Raw genomic sequence first — 23,306 nt, 5'->3', positions numbered from 1 at the left:
CACTCCCGCTACTGAGGTCCCCTTCCCAAAATACCTTCCCAGCAACACCTCATACCTTTGGCAACCACCACTGTATAGTGTTACATCCACTCATGATCATCCAATTCCCCATACTCTGCAAGCAGTGGGTCAGGTGTGGTGGGACCAACTGAATTTCTCCCTGTGTCCCGGCTGGTCCTGAAGAATCATATTGTAAACTGGAATAAAAGGGAGCTCTGGAATTAACATTAACTGAGGAGATGAGGATCCCTTAGCATGTTGCACATACCCACACAACTGACTTGCCTCTAGTAAATCCCACTAATGCTTTTAATGATGCTGTACATATCAGTGTCATCTACAAAAATAAAATGTAGTACTGCAAAAGGACATGATTTGCCAAAGTGGATGGTAATTTGGCATTGGAAAATTGCACACAGTTTTTGGTGCACATTATTTTGAAGGCTATTGCACTGAGTTTCTGGAGTAAAATACTGCATTGTGGGTAAGAATATGGTATTTTTAGAACATGTTCTGCTATTGTTAAAGCACAGTGTCAGATAACAGAGTGGATCATACCATCAATTAGGAAATTTGATTTATAGACTTAAAGGGCCAGGATACTCTCATGTTCAACATAAGCTCAAGGAATAGGGTTTCTGCTGAATAAACCTTTTGTATTTTACATTATACATTAAGTCCTTTTTTATTTTGCCTATCCTGAACAAAGGACTGTATACTGTAGTGTATGCAGCTCTCTTGAATCATGAATGTGAACTCTGAGTCATTTGTAATTTTATTATTCTGTATACATTTCCTATGTGCTCACACCCTGAAAATGGACGCGGTAAATAACAATTTTATACGTATATAAAAGAATGAGATAAATCTAATACGTCATTTAAACCTATATGAAAACATGTGATGTATTATTGTTTTTATTTGTAACCTAGGCTTTTTTTAGGTAATAATGAATTTTGGGAGGTAGAAGCAGTTTTATAGTGGTTTGTAACAGATAGATTATTTCTGACCAAAGTGACAGGCGCTTTGGTCACTTTTAGGTTAAAGCTGGCCATTCACGCACCAATATAATCAGTGTTTGGGTTTCCAATTATCATCCTGATAATTTTCATACCATGGTGATTGGATGTTTAGTTGATTAGGCAGGTTTGAAAATTTTGGTTGGCTAACGATAAAATCTGTGCATGTATTGTGTATCTGACGATATCCTTGGGGGCCTACAATGCATTTCAGGGACATCACTTTTGTACAATTGTCTGACAATTATTATGGTCAGAACATCCTCTGATTTGTTATTTTTAAGATTTTAATCCTACAATTTCAATCTGAATGTTAGTTTTAGATCATTGCATTTAAATGTATGATCGATATCCGAATGTTTGTGCATCAGTGCAGCAACGCTTAGCAGCCAGTCAGTTTGCTTTGATCTGTATTCTCCTTGCCAGTCAGTGAAATCCAGTTAATGATTGGTTGACAAAATTTATGGTACTGCTTCAAATTAGCGCCTTTGTTAGTAAATGTCGAGTTGTCAGATTTTGCTTGGAGCTCTGGTTTGCTGCATTCTTTTTATGCACATTGTATTTAATGCACAGAACTTTGTAGTTATATCAGTTGTGTGCAGGACCACAGACTATTTAATACAACCCATTGCATTACTGATATATAATATGGCTGCATCTAAATGTTTTCCCAAGTGCTGCGTTTTAGTGAAGCTGGGAGGGGTAGAGATTAATTAATTTAATTAATTTCTGGTGGGTGCGGGAATACTAGACTTTATTTATATTCCTCAGTACGCAGTGGGTTAAAGGCATACAAAATATGGGCGCCAAAGGTTTGCATCAACCATTTATTGAATTCTCAACCTGCCTTAGTTCCCAGGCCCCAAAATGACTTTAATGAAACCCCCCGATAGGAGAGACCCTTTTATTAAATTTGTGCAGGAGCTGGCACCAGTCCGTGCAAAAAGATCAAATTTCCCGGCTCACATCTCGGCCCGAGAGTGAACTCCCAATCACGTTTCCAAGGGACCCCCCTATCCCACCCCCTCCTCATTCTCACCCTGACCTGCTGCACTGAGAAGGGGGATTGTGTGATTGATCCCCAAGATGGTATTCATTCTCTCCTCTGCCCTATTCCTTCTATCTCACTTATTCTTGCATTTTTTTCTTTGCTCCCTGAGAGACAGGGCAGAACGAAGAACTTTTGGTCCGTTCAACGTCCAATCCCTTTTAAGTCAGGGAGAAATCTGCTCCGCCAGAAAGTTCAGAGCTGCCAGATTTAATAAGTCCACAGAAATATTCAGATGAAAACTGCTCGGAGCGATCCTAGGAGGAAGCCAGCGCCTCACCCCTAGTTTAACGTTATGATCCTTATCATAATTAATTCAATAAACTCGTAATGTACTTCAACCTAGGCATAGAGAATAATATTCTGTCCTGAGTGGTGTTTGCTTTCAAGCAGAGATATTTCAGCCCTGGCCTGATCTCTCTCACTGCTAGTAATGAAGCCCAGACAGGCTCTGGAATTAGGCACAGAACCACACTTTCCAAACAGGTCTGATAACTGGGGAACATTATATGCTGAGGTGTAAATATCCAGCCTGATGTTTGTGTGATTGCGGTGCTGTATAATTGCTTTCTAAAGAGTAGAGATTGTGTAATCATTTATTCCCCATTGTTTGTGCGTTTGTGTTGTTTATGGAGTAAACTGATTGTATAGAAGTCATGGGCACTGCCCCTTAGGGCTCTGGCACACGGGGAGATTAGTTGCCCGCGACAAATCTCCCTTGTCGCGGGCGACTAATCTCCCCGAAATTCCATCCCACCGGCGAGAATGTAAATCGCCGGTGGGATGGCATACGCGGCGCCGCAAGGAGATTAGTCGCCCGCGACAAGGGAGATTTGACGCGGGCAACTAGTCTCCCCGTGTGCCAGAGCCCTTAAAGCTGGATATAGGATGATAAGGACCTGCCTCCATGGTACATTTCCTCACTCTTCAAGAAAATCCCTACCACCATGGAAATTATGGAGTATTGTGCAATAGGTGCACAATATAGGGGGCACTATCCACTCTAGGGATGTAGAGGGGCAAGTGCATCACATGTTGTGTTGTTGTGTTAATGTTGTGTTGTTGTGCTGTTGTGTTACAGCATGGGGCCGATTTATCAAAATGTGAGTTTTAAACTTGATACATAAAAATTCACCCATGTTCTTTTCACTCCTATGGGATTTTTAGAAGTCTGTTTATCAAATGGTGAATTCTTACTTTCACCCATTAAAAAATACACTTCTTAACATTCCATAGGAATGAATAGGATGTGGGTGAAATTTTATGTATGAAGCTCACATAAACTCACATTGTGATAAATCTGCCCCTATGTGTATTACTTAAATTGCCCTACTTATAGAGCCCAACATATAGGGGCAGATTTATTAAAATGTGAGTTGAAAGCTTAATACATACTAGCTCACCCACATTATTTTCATTCCTATGGGATTTTAAGAAGTGTATTTATTAAATGGTGCATTCTACCTTTCACCCATTGATAAAAATCCATCTTAAAGTCCTATAGAAATGAATAGAACGTAGGTGAGTTTTTATGTATTAAGCTCTAACCTCATATTTTAATAAATCTGCCCCCTAATATTGTCCCTCGTTTATTTACTATGTACCATTGTTGTTTATATTATTCCACACCACATAAATAGAATGTAAGTCACTTTGCTATACAGGTATAGGATCCGTTATCCAGAATGCTCGGGACCAAGGGTATTACGGATAAGGGGTCTTTCCGTAATTTGGATCTCCATACCTTAAGTCTACTAAAAAATCAATAAAACATTAATTAAACCCAATAGGACTGTTCTGCCCCCAATAAGGATATTTTATATCTTAGTTGGGATCAATTACAAGGTACTGTTTTATTATTACAGAGAAAAAGGAAATCAGTTTTAAAATTCTAAATTATTTGATTAAAATGGAGTCTATGGGAGACAGGCTTTCTGTAATTCGGAGCTTTCTGGATAATGGGTTTCCAGATAAGGGATCCCATACCTGTATCAATATATCCACTGCTGTGTGCAATAGCTTCCACAAACCCCTGCCAATGTTCTATTGTAGGTGGCACAACATTCTTTTTTTGAGGACAAGATGATGCACATTTGAGTGATGACCAGTGGAAAAGTCAGATATACATGATAATTCTGCTTTGCATATTTTGAACTGGTACAGCTGAAAAAACATACAATTGAAATGGTTTCCATACAGAACTGAACTGAAGTCCCATTGAGCCTACTGCAGATCACACACCCCATGTTAGTCCCTGTATTAATGTATTTAACCTTTACCTATAAATAATCATGTTATAGCCTGTTCATATTATCCTCCATTCTTATTACCCTTTCCTTCCTCAAAGCATGTATTAAAGATATTTCCCTTTAACCACTTCTCTAGCTCCCTATATCTACCGGCTAGAACTCTTATTGTGTATACGTATAATGGCCCCTCTGTACATAGCAATGCCCCTAACTAGATTGGGGCCTAATATTTCCTGAACCACTCACATTGTGACATATTCAAAATTAGCAATTAACCGTCATTCCAACCAGCCAAACTTTACAAGCTCACAACTGGGTAACCGGGAGTCTAATCTCTTTTGACACTGAGGTGGGTCAGCATAAAGCTAGAGGTGAAAGTAATTTTAGGAGCCGTAGGAGCCCTAACTTCAAACAGATGGCGGTAGGCTCAAACGCTGACCTGGTGGGGTGGGTGATTCTTACACAGGTTTGCAGTAAGAACATACCTTAACCCTTTCACTGGCCACCCTGACTGGGAAATGAGTTATAAATCACAATTTTTAAGGCACAGATAAAGAAAAATATTGCTTTGTCTGCAAATAAAAGCATCCACAGTCCTGTTGATATACAGCATCCCTCCTACATTCTGTATATATAAAAATCATACAGTGACAGTATATTTAGCAGACCTGTATAATAGTGCAGACCTGGACTGGCAATATGAAAATTCTGGCAAATGCTAGAGGGGCTGCTTCTGACAGTCACTATTGGGCTCATCATGGGCTGTTTGGGCCTGAAAATGCCAGGGCCTATTTTGAATCCCAGTCAAGGCCTGAATAGGTGTGATACATAAAAATCAAGCTAAACAGACACAAAATGCACACACATGTTGGGCTGGCAGCCACTGGTTCTGCTGTGTCCTAGGAAGCACCCTTAAATAGATCTGCCAGTCATATGTACAACTGACAGTCATAGCTACTAACTGCTTGTGTGGAAACTGACATGTTGCAGATTGACGGTGACCTCCACTCCTCATAGCTGTACAGCTGAAATTCTCTGTGTGATTACAAGAAATAGATACATTTCCAAAAAAAACTCTGCCTTTTTTTTTAAATGTTACTTTTAAAAGACTTTTAAAATTTCAGAATTCCTTTACATTGGTGCTTCACTGCTTGCCACCTCAAATAACACTGCTTATTATAGCACAATCTGTGCAACACACACTTAAACCCTATACTGGATTATTAAGGACATTTAGGGCAAAAGCCCAAAACTGAGAGCCAACCTGCAGTTGAGTGTAAGTGGCATTTACTGGTTTGGAGGCGGACTGAGGGCCAAACAACTAGTAGTAACAAATATACCAACAACTACATTGCCAGTAAATTTGTAATACCTGCCCTGACCTTGACTGCTATTTTACTGGCTAAGCCGGTGAAATACTCGCCAGGTCATAGCCCTATTTGTGCACCCTGTACTTTGCACCTTTTTTTTTGCCCTTGTGCCTGTGTTCACAAATAGAAGGAGCTTCTGTTCAGGAATGTGTTCATATTATCTTAAAAGAAGAAGACATAAAAAAGCAAAACAATAGGATGTTCACTATTCCAAAACATTGTAGGAAAACTAATCCATTGGAAGGCAAACAAAATAGCCTGCAGGCCAGGGGCCACTTCAGGTGATCTGCTCTCCATAAGAACTACTACTGATTGTCTTTTATTCCCGCCTCTCTTGTTTTCCTATGTAATGATGACATTTCCTTTCCTCAAGTTTTAGCACTTGTCACCAGACATATTATTATAGTGACCTTGTATATATCTGTACGTATCCCCTATAAGTAGCCTTTTAATACAGAGAAAATAACTTTTAAGGCCAATGCTGAATCTGTACCTGTTCTGTATGCTGTATGCACTGACAGGTATTGTGTTAATAATGTACTGTGTTAGGAACACAGGGGCAGGTGTGACTAGGGGTATATCTCTATGATGCTAATAAACTGCACCTCTCAGCTTTTCCTTTGCAGTAGGGTACGCTGAGGTTGTAGAATTGTAACCTATGGAGAGCCTAAAGGTGGCCATAGATGGATGGCCACAAATACTGCCGTTAGGTACAAGGTTTTAACCTAAAATATGTTTGTGTGTTTAACAAACAATCTGTACAGATATTATTGTGCCATGGATCCATGAATGTAAGTTGTTTTGTGCAATAACAATTACGCATCTTTCCATGGTGATGTCCTTAACAAATGGTCTGCATAGTCTGTTTGAGGATAGATCCTTCTGACAGTGTCTTAATGTTAATGATTTATATATCATTGTTTTATTATTAAAACATCTTTATAAAACCCCAACATACCCCTAAGCATTGTACTATAAATGGGTGTATATATTAAGCATCAACCAATAAAGGGGGTAATGTCTAAAAAAGCTTACAATCTAAAAATACTAAACAGTATTACGAAACAGTTGGTCTTATGACCAGTCATTCAGTATATGAATATTTATGTAGATTTATGGCCAGTTGATCTCTCAGATAAGGGAACAAATGTTGCTTACAAATGTTAGCAACAGGGGTTATGAGAGTGTTTGTTAGGCACCTTAGTTTTCAACTATATCAACAGCCAATCTGTTGGTAATCTGTCAGAAAACTGACTTCAAATCATAGGTTTATATGCATGCTGACAGCAATTTTAGGGTAGATTGCTGACCCATCTCCCAAACCCCCCTCTTAATAAAACATAACATTAAGTCATTTATCCAGTTATGGGGGAACAGACAGTTGGATACTGGAATAAATCAGTATAAAATAGGAGCTTAGTGATGATCCTGCCCACCATACAGTCTCGCTGCTCTCTGGCACTCTAAATGGAGCACAACATCAGCCAACTGGCACCCCTAGGCAGAAAGATTAACTACATTAGCAGCCGACAGGGAAACCTAAACTTCATGTCTACGTAGCAGCAATGGCTTTAAATTCAGGTATAAATCAGATATAAACTATCGACTTTGGTAAGAAATGGGCTGCTTTAACTATTCAGTGAATTTATACTTTATTCTCTTAGTCAATTATGAAGGTTCCTTTTTTCTGAGCAAAAACCACTCAGATGCTACAAGGCATTTTCCAAACAGACAGGGTCCTTTGGTAGAACTGTGTACAGAAAGTATGTGGTTAAATATTAAAGTCCCTTAATACACTGTGGGGTTGGCTTGACCAACACTTACAATCTCCTGCCCCCTCTCAGATTGATTAAATTGGCTCAAGATGACACCAGTAATTAACTCAAGATGGGATAGACCTAACGATCATATCTTGCTCCCCCTCACTCACACAATCCTTTCTTGCCCTTCCTCCCCCCGTTCAACCCCTGACGGCTCTGTCTTCGATTTAGGATGGTTTATATTGGCCAGCGCACAAACATTTTAATAGAAGTACCAGCGAAACCTCAGATTGGTGACATCATCATTTTTGTATCATTTTTGCCTTGACACCCCTCTCATTTCTTAGTTCCTTATCCGCCTCCCATAATACTCCCGACAATTTAAAAATAATGGAGTCACATCGCTTTGCAGAAAAACGGACTGTCCCTTTCAATCCCCTGACTGTCTGTCTCTCTCTGGCTGTTGGAATGACATTATCTTGGCCAGTACACTAAAAATATATTCCTAGTTAATCTACTAAAAACAAACCTGGATTGCTTGGCATTAAGTAGCAAAATACTCAAGATTTTACAATAAGCCTTAGGGTCAGGAGCTGAGCTAACAGTATGTTCTCTTCTATGTTCATTAGCTGTGTTATTAATTGCTTAGGAAATCATTAGTAGGTCTCATGAGGCAAAGAGCTACTAAGGAAAAATACTTTTTCATAAGAGAGTGATTTGGATGTAGGAGAATACTAACGGCTTCATATAACACAATTAAAGCACATATTACAGGGATGGATGGTGCATAAAAGGGACACACATTCTATTCTGTTCAATTATATTGTTTGTAGCCTAGCATGTTCCAGTTTGTGGAGTTAAAATTACCCAGCAGTTAGAATCTGTACAAGATAATCCTTTGCACTCACCCGTATCAATGTATATAGGACAGTTAGCATTTTGTGCATAAATCCGGTCTAAAATGCCCTTCCCTGTAAACATAACAGGGATCGTTTGTCCATTTATTGCAATATATTCAAGCTGCCCAACTACATCAGAGTCATCCCATGCCCTTTGGCCAGTTCTTCACCCACTTGCATTTGATTAATTATTTCTACTATTTTATTGTTATAGCTTCTATGCCACGTTGCGTAGGGTCTGCTTGTCTCCGTCTGTATTTTTTTGGCAGAAGAAGAGAAGCAGATACACCCCAATCCGTGTAGTTGCAATGGTTCCGGCCTGAGTGCAGCTACACAGAGCGGAGATTCCCCCGAAAAATGCGAAAGCATGCAGGCCTGTCAGTGCAACTACACAGAACTGTGTACGAGAGCAGATCTTTTCTCTGCCTGCCTACAGACCCAAGGCAGAGAAAAGCAGACTGTACTCCATTTGTTACTGTGGCCCTAGGTTTTACCTGTGACTTGCATTTCACAAACTGTTGGCCGTTTTGATTGGACACCACAGGGATCATCTGAAAACAGAGCCATCTGACCATCATTTTGAGAGGTTGTATGCATGTATGTACGTATGTATGTATGTATGCATGTATGCACCTGGCTATGGAAAGCATTAGTACATGGTAGGGCAATGTATAAAGATTTAAGTGAATTTGCATTTATAAGTGGAACAGGCAGAGTATGACCAGTAGATGCAATCTATAGTACTGCCTGGAAGGACATGGCCATTTAATTAATGGATGCCAAACGACAGGCTTAATACAGGTTAAGTGTACAACTGGTGCTATGCTAACCTCCTTATTGCCAAGTTGGCAGCATTCTACTTTTGTGCATCCTAAAGTTATAAGTAGATTGTGACCCATGTGGCCTGTGCATGGAGAGCAATAAAGAAGCATTTGGGAACCTTAGGTTACAAGATTAAGTGCTCATTTTGGTATACAGGTATGGGACCTGTTATACAGAATGCTCGGGACCTGGGGTTTTCCGGATAAGGGATCTTTCCGTAATTTAGATCTCCATAACTTAAGTCTGCTAAAATGAATTTAAATATTAAATAAACCCAATAGGATTGTTTTGCCTCCAAAAAGGATTAATTATACCTTAGTTGGGATCAAGTACAAGGTACTGTTTTATTACAGAGAAAAAGAAAATTATTTTTAAAAGATAGATTTATTTGCTTGTAATGGAGTCAATGGAAGATGGTCTTACTGTAATTCTGAACTTTCTGGATAAGGGGTTTCCGGATAAGGGATCCAATACCTGTATATAAAATGCAATTAGTTATGCTAGTACAGGGAACTGTGTGATTAACTTTATGTCTCTCTGTCTGTATTGCTACATAAAATACAGCTTACTCTTGATGTCTAATAAACGGAAGGGTGCTGGGAGTTTTGTTTTAACAATTAAAATTATCCCCACCATTACAAGAGGTGCTGCTAGGTTACCTGCTCATTAAACAGATCTTTCCCACATCTTCTTACCAACAAGTAGTGCTCTGTGGGGCCCCCACTGTGTGAAGAGCCCGGGGCAACCGACCTCCTTTAAAACAGTCCAGCTCATAAGTCATCTGCATTAGGTTTTCACTTCTCTCTGCATCATTAGCTTATCAAACAGCATTCTTGTCACATTCATCTTCTAGATCACAAGATATTCATACCTCGTCTTCATTAAAACCATGTTCTAGATTCTGCACTGATCCCAGCCTGTGCTGAAAGATTTTCTCCTTCCTTTGAATTAACTCAGTTGTTTGGCCGCGAGTGAAGTGGAAAATGTGACTGTACTCTTCTCTCGGGTGAATATATGATGTCATAGTTCCTACTCAGCCGTGCCCTCTCCTGTGCTCTTTCACTGTCTTCACACAAGAATTTTCAAGTATTTCTCTTTATTCATATTATACAAGATGTGGAAAATTCCAATGTTGAAGCCAGTAGTAGTTTTGTTACTGTATAAGAAGGCCTTTATGCTCTAGCACTGGGGTACCTTGCATTGCCCTTGTATTTTATAGTACAAATATGGGACCTATTATCCAGAATGCTTGGGACTTGTAGTTTTCCCGATAAGGGATCTTTCCCTAATTTGGATCTCCATACTATACTTCTACTAAAAAATCATTTTAACATTACAAAACCCAATTGAATTGTTTTTCACCCAATAAGGATTAATTATGTCTTAGTTGAGATCGAGTATAAGGTACTTGCTGCTTCCTCCAAAAATACCCCCCTTGAGAGAACCAGAATTCCAATTTTGAAATCAGAATTTCGGCGTTTCTATCTCAGAGAGCCTGAAACAGGAAAAGGATATCCCCAAACTGATGCCGCAATGTAGGAAGTGTGGAACTGTCAGGAATGTCATTGTGTGATATAGTGCCACCTGAAAAAATGTTTCCAGTTCCAATAATTAGAATGGGTGTCCGCATACCTTTGTCCATTAAGTATATTTTACAAATGAAAAGCTCTGAGGCTGCGATTACATTTAGCAAGCACACCAAAGAGAACCTTAGAAGTAGCTTATAGTATAGTACAAACTATCTCAAGGTTTTGTCAGTAAGCACAGAATACTCACATTTAAAAAAATAATAATTTTAATTGTTGCCACTGAAAATAACAATAGGCAATATTATTTTGGTGTAGGATTTGATATTCAGTAAAATGGGCCTAAATAATTGTCTAAACAACAATTGATGCCCTGTATTGCATTGTTTTACTGCTGTATTCCCCTCCCTCCCCCCGTCTTGCTTTCTGTATCCCTATCCCCTCTTATATTAAAAGAATATAAAAATTAAAAAAGTATAACTGGGTGTAAATACTTTTGCAAGGCACTCTATAAACATACAAACTACAACAATTAAAAAATGTTTGTAAAAAATGGTTACATTCAACTTTTTAAGCAGAATTTAGAACTGATATTAAAACAAGTACTCCACCCATTTAACTCTCCATGTACAGGATAAGGGGTCTTTCCCTAACTTGGATCTCCATACTTTGTCTACTTATAAATCATTTAAACATTCAGGGTCATTTAAGGTACCAGTGGGTCCTTGGCAAAATTTAATTGGTAGGCCCCTACTGCCCCATTTGTTATAGTATAACCCTCAAGCACGTAAAGTTAAATATAGTAAGGCAGGCAGTTAAGAAATAGTCTACGCTTACTGAAACGAACACGGTCCCCAGGTGTGCCACTGTGGATCAACAGCCCTGGGAGCAAAAAAATGACCAAATGGTGAGAAAAAAGCCAAAGAAATTAAATAAATCTACTGTATAACTCTTCCAGATGATTAAAATAAGGGGCCCACAATCTTAATCCACAATCACAATCTCTGTAGGATGCTTCTACCAAAAGTTATCCCAAATGAAAGATGTTCTAGTGGGCCCCCTATCCTGGTGGACCCTGGGAAAATACCCTTTTTGCCCATTTATTAAAACAGTCTGGTAAACATTGTTTTGCCTTCAATATGGATTAATTATATCTTAGTTGGGACCAAGTACAAGGAACTGTTTTATTATTACAGAGAAAAGGAAAATATGTCTTCAAATTTTCAATTATTTTGTTTTAAATGGAGTCTATGGAGATGGCCTTCCCGCAATTCGGAACTTTCTGGATAACTGGTTTCCGGATAATGGATCCCATACCTTTACTTAATCAATCATTGATTGAAGGCAAGGAATCTACTAAGGACCTTAGCAATTGTTGTTGTCCTTTGAATGATTTGAATGCTTTGCTGAATGGGCAAACCATTTACTTCTACAGCTATGGTACACAGGCCTGCAACACATTGGCCACAAGTGTAGGATTTGGGCAAGTATTAGTAAACTATGGATAGCCAAGTGGCACTGCACTAGCTAATCAGACTGCATTCTGAATCAAATCAAAAGTTGGCCTAATTTTCTGTTAAAGGCCCACATGCACAATTTTAAAATGCTTTATGGTGTGGGTTGGGCACAATTAAATAATCAATTATTCAGTACTTAATAATTGCACATAAAATTACATGTGCTCCTGGCAATTAGTTGTGAGTGCTGGCTTTGTAGTTATAGGGGACATTGACAGCAAGTCCATTTGGTACATGACAGACATTAGCAGCCCTATTCATGGGAGGGTAACACACTACTAAGGTATGTATACGCTCAGCAGAGAAATATTTCACAGTTGCAGAGCATGGTCAGAAGGGTTAGGTAGTAGTTTAATAGGAAGGGAGAGCACAGCAGGAGAGCAGGAGCAGGGTTACAGGTTGACCTTGACATATAAACAAACGTATAGGGGGACAGCAAAGTGAGATTTATTATTTCAGACCAAGAATTAATAAACCAGATATAAGGAAGAGATATTACTAAAGATCTGACCCTGGGGGGTATGGGGGGGCATCAAATAGCTTGTTCAGAAAGGGAATGCCCATCACCCGCCAGACATCACCTTTGCTCTCTGTGGAATGTATTCAGCTAAAAATACACAATTCATCAATTCATTAATAGAGACGTTTATTAGCGGGAGGTATAGGGTTACTGATGCACTTAGACAGACAAAGCAATAAAAGAAAATCATGTTATTATAGTTCCATAATAAATTCTGTATTACTGCGCTGTGAGGCTCTTCCTCACTGTTCTAGTCATCATGTTCGGTGCATTGGGATGTCTCCTAATACTTAACTGTTCTTTACACAATCCTCAGAAAAAAAGGGGTTTGCTGTGGTGCTGAATATTTGTTTTATTTAAAGTATTTTTGGTAAAGTATTTTTTGGTAATGTTTGGTAATGATATTATTGTATTGCCACAACCAAATACCCTCAAATCTCAATTTCCAGGATTAATTGTACTAAAGTTTCAACAAAACCCATTTTCTCAAACCATTACCATCCATGCACCCCAAAACAGCTCCCAGACCTAAAATGCAGAGTAGTTACTTAGAATTATGTTTTCTTTTCTTAGGCAAAAAATCATTTTTTGGGTTGACATGTCCTTTAAAGCCATAACATTGCTGTAGATAGACCAGTCTTTGTAGTCTCTTTTAGATATGAGTAGTAGTATCTGCACAATCCCTTGAATTTACCATATCAGGCTGCATTCATAGGTCAAGTTTTGTTTTTTTTTTAAAGATTTTATTTTGCATATTTTATATTTACAAACAATTGAACAAGAGAAAAAACAGAGTAGAGAAGAAAGGAGAGAAAAGCAGAAAAAAGAGGGGGGGGGGGTGAGGCTAAGGTACCAGTTCTGGTTGCACAGGGCTAATGATCCTCCATAATCACCAAATTTACAGGTCCAGCCACGAGCCCCATACGGCATTAAATTTCTCCAGGCACCCTCTAGCTAGATAAGTCAGTTTCTGACTGGGAAGGGAATCATCCACCAATTTCCGCCAAAATTGGAGAGGAGGAGGATCTAGGGACTTCCAGTGCATTAGAATGGATTTCTTAGCGTAGTAAAGCAGCTGCAAATAGCACAGTCTAGAGTATGGGTGGAAGTGCAGGTATAGGTCAAGTTTTTTGCTGCAATGTTAAAAGGGGGGTTTATTGTTAGGGGAAGTTCTTTTACTTACTGATGATCTCTTTTTATTATCTGTCTGGAGCACAGGGCCGGAACTAGGGGTAGGCAGAATAGGAACCTGCCTCGGGCGCAATGATTGGGGGGTGCCAGGCAGCAACCTCTCCTGCCTACCCCTAGCCCACAGTCCCTCCCTCTTGCCCCCGACGTTTGTCATAACGCAGAGATTACAGGTATATGAAGGTTGGGAAAATTGTTTGTGGATAGAATCACTGCGGGTTTGATTTATTATTATTTATTTTAGTGGAGGAAATCTGCTTTTGCACAATATTTCATGTAAAACCGTTCAGCGGATTGTACACAGGAGTGCAGAAATAGTGTCTGAGGGTTAAGCCAGGGATGGGGATCGTGGGCACGACTGCGTTGTGGCTGCAGGGGGGCATGGGTGTTTATTGTGGATGATAAAATAGAGTTGTAGGTATTTAACAGTAACTCAGGATCAGAGGAAGCACAGAAGGAGGAGAGGTTAGCGCTAAGAGAGTTAGAGAGAGCGGTTATATCAACCCTTTGAGTGTTGCGAATCATGGTTTTAGGCTGAGCGTTAGTAGAAGGAGAAAAAGATGTGTCCGAGATAGAAAAAGAGATAATGATGATCTGAAAGAGGAAAAGGCTCACTGTTAAATGCAGATAGATCTAGATTTTTGGAAAATATCAGATCTAGGAAATGACCATCCTTATGGGTAGCTGTATTAGTCCACTGCCGGAGATCAAAGAAGGTGGTTAGATGGAGAAATCGAGATGGCCAAGACTGAGAGGGGTCATCTATACAGGCCCGGATTTGTGGAAAGGCCACAAAGGCCCGGGCCTAGGGCGACAAAAGTTTAGGGGCGGCATGCCGCCCCGCCGCAAGAAAATTTTTAAATTTGGCTCCCATACGGAGCAGTGGGGACCTCTCCCCACTGCTCCGTATGGGAGTTTAAAGGAGGGTTTGCGCATGCGCACTGGGGAGCGGGCGTGTTTGCGCATGCGCACGGGGTCGTGTTCGCGCATGCGCACTGGGGGCCGCATTCGCGCATGCGCAGAGGGGGACAGCCACAGGGGCGGCCTCGGGGCGCCTCACGGAGAAATCCGGCCCTGCATCTATATGGCAATTGAAATCTCCCAAAATAATTGCAGAGGTGTCAGAACATAGAAGAAAAAAAAAGGGCCAGGATTCAAAGTCAGAGAGGAATGTAGCCAAGGATTTTGTAGAAGGAGGTCTGTAAACAACTGCCACCCGCCAGAAAGAGGGTGGAACAGCTCGACTGCATGCACCTCAAAATAAAGTAAACCTGAAAGTAGGGTGTGGGGAGTATGGGAGAAGGAAAGGCTGCCATAAGAGAGAGCTGCCTCAATAGCATTATCATTCTGAGAGAGCCAGGTCTCTGTTATGGCAAACAGGTGAAAGCACTTGGAGCAAAACAAATCATAATTAAAAGTGGCTTTGTTAGTTACAGAGCGGGTATTGAGAAGGGCACAAGAGAATGGGAGATAAGAAGAGGAGAGTGTAGGAATTTGAATAAGGTTAGACAGGTTAGTAGTTTGTGAGAGTTTGACCAGATGAGAAGCATTGCGTGGGCGATAGCAGATAGGGATACGGCAGGGACCAGGATTTTGAGAAAGTAGGAACAGTAAGGAGAGGGAGAGGAGGTGGGAGAATGATTTGAAATCTTTAAGCTTTTGCAAGGTATTAGTTGGAGGTGTTAGATATTTCAAAAAGTTATATAGATTATAAGAGCAGTAGTGTGTTGTATGGAGCAGAGAGGGTGATATTACTATGGAGTAGGGACAGTCAGCTGGAGGGCTAAAGGAAGAAGCTACTTTTGGAAGCACAAACATGAAAGATAAAACTAATAAGAGCAGTAACATTATGCCAGTATATCCTGGAAATTGGGCTCTGATTCTCATAGACAGAGGCTGCCGAGTTTTCTGCCGTTGTTCCTCAGTTGCTCCTCTTGTTATACTCCTCGTTAAACTCCCTTTTCAGTTCACTTGTGAATGATTCACTTTGGAAGGATTCACTCTTATGCTGCTACCCTTGCGCTGCTTTCCCAAATGAGGCTCTTAAGATATAGGGAGAGCTGGGCCACTCCTGTACACAGGACTGGGGAATCAGAGCTGATTGAAGCCAGTTAACTAACAAATTAAATCACTTAGCTGTGTCCAATGATGAGAGAAGATACACTGAATTACAAAGTTTGTTTAGGCTGATGCCAGACGAGGTGTAGGGCGGATATTTTCAGCAAGTGGAAAAGCTCTTGCCGAAAATACCATTCATTCGGGTGCAGGCGCATGTAGGAGGCGTAGGGCGGTATTTTCGGCAAGCGCTTTTCCGCTTTCCGAAAATATCCGCCCTACGCCTCGTCTGGCATTAGCCTTGGATGAGTTTACGATGGAGGTCATCAAATCTACAAATTGGTGGAGCACAGGAATAAGGGGCATGCAATATTGGGAATAGATGCAATATTGGGAATAGAATAGTGCAGCAATTCCCAATAAACTAGCAAAGTGCAGTATTCAGGGCCACAGTGGAGATGGAAATAGAATAGAAAATATATAGGTCCCATACACAGGGAAATAAGCTGCCAACTAGCTCTGCTAAATCTCCGCTAACTAAAGACACTATATGGCAGTTATAGACATTTAACCCTGCCACCATCTCGCTGTGACAACACACTAAGGGGCAGATTTATGATTCCTTGAGCCTTCAGGCTTCACTACAGGAATCCAAACTTGTCATGCCTTTAGTTTCTTTCAGATTCTTTGGATTGAACATTTGTTAATCCCCCTCCTCTCATTATAATACATTTATCATTAAATAGTTATGTTGGGTTGAAAAACCCAACATACTGTTCTTCGACTTCATCTTATTCTTCCGCTTTTCCTTCTTATTCTTAGCACCACCAACCCTCAATCAGATGTCACTTGTTGACTTTCAGTAGGGAAATTTAAATTTCTGCCATTTAGACACTATTAAACCCAGGGTCCCCAAACTTTGCACAGTGGTTTTTACTATATAACTGTGATCCAAGGTTAGAAAAAGTGGGTGGAGTCAACAGATCAGATTTCATTGAGTGACTTCACGTTTTTCAACCCAACATGAAATTTGTTATCAAAGGCAAAGTTATATATGTGATACATGATTTAAATTAATCTGTTGTCTGGAATGCTTAGGACCTGGGTTTTTTTGGATAAGGGGCCTTTCTGTTATTTGGAACTCCATACCTGACCTCCTTAAAAAATAATTCAAACATTAATTAAACCCAATTGGATTGTTTCCAATAAGGATTTTTACGGACAAAATAAAATACATAACAATTGAAATTATTTGTTTTTTATTGAAGTCTAATGGAGATGATCTTCCCATAATTCTGTGCTTTCTCCATGATTTATTTTTACAACATTCATGGCAATTAATCTCAAATGATTAAAATAAAATAAAAAGGGTTTTATTTGTTTAAAATATTTGAAATTTATTTGATAATAACAAGGGTTATTCCGACCCTGTAAATACACAATATGCAATACTGTATATACAGTATTTAAAATATACAGTAGGACTTCTGCTATAGTTTTCAGTAGTTTCGCTGTATAGGGAGAAGGCCACCTTCCGCGCTTTGGGTCGTTTTGCTGCCAATATTACACGCTCACGAAGTCCATGACACAGTAGAACAAAGCAGCTGTAAAATAGATTTTCCATTGCAAGATTAGTGAAATTTCATGGAAATGCTGGCGGTACTAACAGTCATATGAAATATTTAAAAAAAACAACAAAGTTATGGTAATAATTGGATATAAAGTACCTTTTTGAATTCTTTAGTGGAAGGCTGCCTCAAGGTATCCCAGACCTTATGATCCAAGGGGAATGTCCTGGGCAGTGATGATAAATCCCCAGCATTCTGTTGTTTCTTTTCCATGCGTTAGGGCCGTGACACACGGGGAGATTAGTCACGCAGTTACCATTTGTATTATTGGTTCTAACAGCTTGTCCCAGACTTGAAATTTGCGTGTTGTGTCACGGCCCTTACTCTTGCCCAGTCATGACAACAATGGAAAGTTACTATTAAAAATAACAGGAAATTGTCTCATTGTACAATGCTGGGACATCCAACCACTGGGGCTTCAGAAGACATAAAATGAAACCTAGATAGGTGAAAAAGCATTCCCATTAGCATTCTAAAGTATTCATAGCATCCATCATCAATATTAAAAGCCATCTTTCACATCTCACCTTCTCCCATGGGAAGCTAAATTTTAGGTTTTCCAGGGTTCTTCTCATTTCCTGTTCTCCTGGGGTACATTTCACTTGGATTGGGTATATGCCTGGTGAGAAGCTGTTTTTTTTCTCAGCGCAGACATGTTTTCTTTGGTGGTGCATCACTTTCATCTGCATTATGCAGGGGCCTTTTAAGGTTTTTTATCTTGTTGTCTCTGTTTGGCACCAACTGTTTGTCTTCTTTATCATTAGTTTTTGGCATCTGTAATGAACAGGAAATAATAGTGTGAATGGTAGCAAAATGCAAACCCAAAGGGAAGAAGCTCATAGATAAAATCCAAATACATTAGTTGCTTTTTTAACCAACTGATTATTTGATAAATGAGATATTACCTTGTACAAGAAGGATCGGTCCAATTTAAATTTTTTGGCTGCTGGTTTACGATCCATTGGCTCTTGGAGACTTGAAGTTTCTGTTGGGTTTGCTTCAGTAGGAATAGGCCTTTTAAAGGCTTTTCGTTTCCTTTCCTCTGTTTCCTATGACAGAATAGATGTGTTAGTTGCAAATATACACAACAGTACTGTAAGCCCCTAGCAGCACTCCTAGTATCAAAACTGTAATATCTGTGACACAGTTGTAATTAATCCATAAAGAATTTATTTTGAATGCATTTTCCAAGCTAACAATTCTGTCAATAGTTTCTAAGAAACAAGTCAGCAAAGACTGCTGCTGTGGCACAATATTGCTAGTAAGACAGGGCTAGAAGTAGGCATAGGCAGGATAGGCAGGTACCTATGGACCCACCCCCCAAAATTACATTATAATGGACTCTACTCCTGCCCACCCTGGCTTACTTTAGGTAGCAGGGGGAAGGGGGTGGTGGTAGGAAGGTTGCATCTTGACCCAGCACTAACTGATTAAACTAAATTAATGCAAATTCTGTTTTTTTTTCTTTAAACAATAGGTGGGTATTGTTTCACATAGAATTTCAGCATTACCTTTTTCATAGGGGCTGTCCCAGAGCCTGCTGGTTGTCTCATAGGTGGCTGTTGGTGCTTAGGTGTAGCTGGGATCAAATTAGTTGGTATTCTGTTGGATCTTTAAAAAAGAAAGAATCAAACATCAACGGTTTAATAAAGTCTTATAGGTGGGCTTTAATTGTGTTGTTATTGTATTACACAATGCATATTTTGTGATTTTACAGGCATGGTAAATAGAGAAGTTCATACCTGATATAGAACAACAGGTAGGCCTCCAGTTTCAGCACTGTGTTTATGTCTACGGGGGTCACACAGTCATCATTCATTTTATACCACTTGCTGTTAGGAGCCTGCAACAGATAGAAAGAAATCTTTGATAATTTGCACCAAAAATGAAGGTGGCAACAGTGTAGCCTATAAAATATGGTAGGTTTTTAGCAGTTTTCTGGAATTTAATCATTAAAGTTAGTAAGTAAAATTAGAACTCTGCTACATGCAATTTCCCTACTATTATAATATGAACTATTTAGTTTCTTACCTGCACATAGCAGTAATAATGTCCGCTATTGCATGTATTCCCAGCATGGACAAGGACGGCATATAGCCTGTAATTAATTGTCCCTTCACTCTTCTCTGAGGTATAAGGATGAATGTCAATAAACTCTGGATAGGTAACCATCTGCATAATTGGGAACAAGACAAAAAACTTTTTATACAGTGCTTAAATGTCTATTAGATCAGTCTATATTGATCTCAAATCTATATAGTCTACCATTTTCATTCTACAGTATCATATGAATAAAGGGAATTATTTTACAATGTAATAATGCTCTTCATTGGAGTTAACAGCTGTTAGAGATGGAAGACCCTGTAATAACACTAACCAATAACAATAATAACTTTCCTTTAACTCAAACACTCATATCTACACCCCCCCCAAAGGTAACGAAGATTTGCTACTGTCTCTGTTCTCTCCTTAGCTATAGGACCTTAGCTATATCACATGGAATAACCCATTTATACCCCATTAGAAAGCATTTGTAAAATCCTCTACACTCATATCTTCACCCCCCCAAAGGTAACAAGGATTTGTAACTGTGTCAGTTCTCTCCAAGGCCCTTAGCTACTGTATATCACTGACTTGGAATAACCCATTAATATCCCATTAGAAAGCATTTGTAATATTCTCCACATCCAAAAGATTTTGTAAAATTTGCAGAATGGATGAGTGACAGCAAATGGCAGTACTTACCTTAGAAATCTTGTTTTCACTGAACACATCAAACCTGTTCAGGCACAAAGTCAGGACATTGGGTGGCTGGTGAATAGAGAAAGTCTTAGTCGCTGTCACCATTTCATTGCACCTGTAAAGGGATTAAGTGAACATGTGATGTGATTAGTAGAAACATTAATTGGACATGGCTGTTCATGATAACAATTTGGCAATTAAATTGATAACAAGACACATTTTTTAATCGTGGAAAACAAATTCAAACTAATGGTGAGGCCTAGAGTAAGAGGAAGAAACTTACTTGCTGCATTTGTAGCAACTTTCTCCAAGGTTTTCTGGCCTCACATATTCCTTTAGGGCCTCAATAACACTGTTTGCCTTCTGACAGAATATAAAAGTAAAAAAATTCGAAATGAGTCAAGCAAGTGACGGTACAGTGCATAGAAATAGTGTATTGTATCCATGCAATTGCCTTACCTTAATGTCCAACTGTAAGTCCAGAAACTGATCAAAGGTGTCGGATACACCAGAACAGTTCAGGCATCTCACTGCAATAGAACCAGTGTTGGATCAGTACAATAAGGAACATAACATCATCAACATTCTTTATTTTAACGCTTATTTTGTTTTATTCTGTTTCTGTTTTGGCTACAAGGGGATAGGACTGTAATGTGTTTTTTTCTAACCTGATGAGGGTTGAGTATAAGGGTAATAAATATATTTTGTGTTGTAGGTCCATTAGAATGTACAACATTTCAATTGGTAATCAGTTTTTCTTCTTCTGATTCTTTTAAGCTTTAAAGTGGGGGTCACAGATCACTTTCATACTAAAAGTTCATTATAAGGTGAACAACCACTTTAACATCTTACCATGTGTTAATATTAAAAATTGCACTATAACAATTTAGGGTCATTTGTAAGCTGAGCCCTTTAAACACTATGTACATTCTAAAGGACCAGCTTTTTCCAGAAGTATAATATAATCTTTCTTTGCCCACCCCTCTGCCTAATGGTGTTTGCTGATCAACATTACAAGATTGTTTTTAAAGCCTACCTTCAGAACGCAGGTATCCCCCAAATACCTGGTGAATAAAAGTTGTGGTTCTGTCCAGGCTACAACAGAACAAAAAAGATATTAGAAAACAGTATAGAGACAGTTTATATTTCTATTGCATTTTACCTTTCATAAGGCAGCTTATTCAGTTGCCCTTACCTGTCATAGCCTGTAAGGCAAGCCTGTTGCAGGGCATCAACCGCATAGCGGAGGAATTCATGGGCGTCTTCTTGACGTCCCTGTTTAAAGTGCCCAGCAATTCCTAATGATAAGATAGAAATGTTGTTATATTGTTTATGTAAAAAAAAAAAAAAGTATAAAACATTCTTCTAACTGCAAAGAAATTGCAATCGAATTAATGTAACGTGAAAATAAACTCACTGTTAAGTGCATTGTACACTTCAACTGGCTTGATTGCTCCTCTTCCAGAAACACTCTTGACCTGAGCTATATGTTTCTGCATTAGACACATCATACAGAATCCCTTTTTTACACCTGAAGGAAAAGAGTAAGAACTGTTATATGAGAGAATGGTGAGATTATTACATTTACATTGTACTATTCCTTTAAAGGCATTAATGTACCTGTATACTGCTCATTGCTCCGCAGTCATTGCTTAACTTATATTTAGAAAACTACTCTGGGAAAACAGAGAGAAATTGATACTTACATCTCTTGGAATGCTCACAGGTAAGGAAATAGTTTGCCAGTGGAGCTGTATATGTTAGGCACTGCAGGACTGAATTCATATAACATGTGTTGCCCAAGTTTCTAAGACCTGCTCCGATGTCACACATGTTCTGCCAGTTCAGAAAGATTTTTTCAGGTGGAAAAAGAATATTTTTTGGTGGAATAAGATCACTCATGTTGATCGCTATAAAATAAAAAGAGTGACAATGTAAGCAACAGCACAAATAATGGGGATTATAGGTGGGAAATATCAATATTCATGGGATCACTGGGATTTTTCTGTTCAGCTGTATTCACTAGAATGGGGGAAAGCAAAGAAGGGGACATGCACAATGCAAAAAATAGTGCAAAAAAGGCTGCATGTAGGCATCTCTCTTCTGCATCCTACCCACCCCGGATCTTGGGGGTCATTCAGACTTGCAAGACGTGTACTTATACTTGTGCCCAGGGACTTTAAAAATGATCCCTAAAAACTTTATAGCAGTAGAGTGCCTTGACACGTAATCTCCCATTGAAGTTGACTATTTTGACCAAAGGCCCTAACTTCACAAAAAGACTGCAGCTTTTCAGGAGAACTCTGTTGAACATCACCCTCTAAACCAGGGGTGTCAAACTCAATTACATAAGGGGGCCGAAATCTAAAACACAGGCTAAGTCGCCGGCCAAATTTTTTTTATTAAAATATTGTACGATCAGGCACAGTCACAGTGCAGTCAGACAACTGGTGCTGCACGGTCAGGCACAGTCACCAGGGGCCACATAAAAGAACCAGAAGGGCCGTATTTGTCCTGTGGGCCTTGTGTTTGACACATGTGCTCTAAACAAAGCTAAGCGAATTAAGTGTTTTATTCACTGAAGTACTTTAGCACTGTGTAGTAAAGCAATATATGTGTTATAAAAGATAGTGTGTAGGTATTATATCTCCTTGACATATTACTGCACCATATCCATAGCACTACAGCAACCCAAGGGTTAACTGAATTTTAACAGACAGTTAATAGACAGTTGGGGTCACTGACACTTCAAAAGCTGTTAAGCTGAAAGCCTGTCTAGAAGTCTAAAACTGTAAATATCTCAGAATCCACTCAAATAGAAAATAAATGGAAAACGTATAAGTAATCAAAGAGCCACTCATATTCACATTTACACCAGTTCATTTTTGTGTATATATCATATGCTGTATATATCATCACTGGTGATGTTTGTCTTCAGTTTAAATAAATACACCCCAAATTGT

General features: G+C 39.3%; 2 protein-coding genes and 1 long non-coding RNA gene across 3 annotated transcripts; all 3 read right to left on the bottom strand.

The window, feature by feature from the left end:
• Positions 1–17,463: 17,463 nt before the first annotated feature.
• Positions 17,464–18,644, bottom strand: LOC116410836. The gene is made up of 4 exons (XR_004222664.1): positions 18,507–18,644; positions 18,129–18,375; positions 17,701–18,040; positions 17,464–17,577 (listed from the first exon to the last, which is right to left on the bottom strand). It is a non-coding gene; the product is annotated as an uncharacterized LOC116410836 (long non-coding RNA).
• Positions 18,645–19,067: 423 nt separating this feature from the next.
• On the bottom strand, positions 19,068–20,872 carry LOC101735032 (ubiquitin carboxyl-terminal hydrolase 17-like protein D). Its single transcript, XM_031902743.1, has 6 exons — positions 20,803–20,872; positions 20,627–20,706; positions 20,347–20,458; positions 19,633–19,773; positions 19,344–19,444; positions 19,068–19,212 (listed from the first exon to the last, which is right to left on the bottom strand). The coding sequence occupies exons 3-6, from the start codon at positions 20,446–20,448 to the stop codon at positions 19,068–19,070; spliced, it is 489 nt and encodes a 162-aa protein (XP_031758603.1). The 5' UTR covers positions 20,449–20,458; positions 20,627–20,706; positions 20,803–20,872.
• An 862-nt stretch (positions 20,873–21,734) lies between these two features.
• LOC116410988 (ubiquitin carboxyl-terminal hydrolase 36-like) lies at positions 21,735–22,254 on the bottom strand. The gene is made up of 2 exons (XM_031902742.1): positions 22,050–22,254; positions 21,735–21,874 (listed from the first exon to the last, which is right to left on the bottom strand). Exons 1-2 carry the CDS (start codon positions 22,243–22,245, stop codon positions 21,735–21,737), a joined length of 336 nt encoding a protein of 111 aa, XP_031758602.1. The 5' UTR covers positions 22,246–22,254.
• Positions 22,255–23,306: the final 1,052 nt, after the last annotated feature.

The sequence above is a fragment of the Xenopus tropicalis genome, chromosome 5 (genome assembly GCF_000004195.4).
Source record: "Xenopus tropicalis strain Nigerian chromosome 5, UCB_Xtro_10.0, whole genome shotgun sequence".
NCBI lineage: Eukaryota > Metazoa > Chordata > Amphibia > Anura > Pipidae > Xenopus > Xenopus tropicalis.
This window is presented reverse-complemented; position numbering and strand designations above follow the sequence as displayed.

Bases quoted from the DNA above. Each gene is read 5' to 3' on its own strand.
- LOC101735032 (XM_031902743.1), bottom strand. From the start codon at position 20,448: ATGGTGACAGCGACTAAGACTTTCTCTATTCACCAGCCACCCAATGTC. The intron at 19,774-20,346 runs GTAAGTACTGCC...CCAATTATGCAG, and splicing joins GTGAAAACAAGATTTCTAAG to ATGGTTACCTATCCAGAGTT. The intron at 19,445-19,632 runs GTAAGAAACTAA...TATCTGTTGCAG, and splicing joins ATTATTACTGCTATGTGCAG to GCTCCTAACAGCAAGTGGTA.
- LOC116410988 (XM_031902742.1), bottom strand. From the start codon at position 22,245: ATGAGTGATCTTATTCCACCAAAAAATATTCTTTTTCCACCTGAAAAA. The intron at 21,875-22,049 runs GTAAGTATCAAT...CTTTTCCTTCAG, and splicing joins CTGTGAGCATTCCAAGAGAT to GTGTAAAAAAGGGATTCTGT.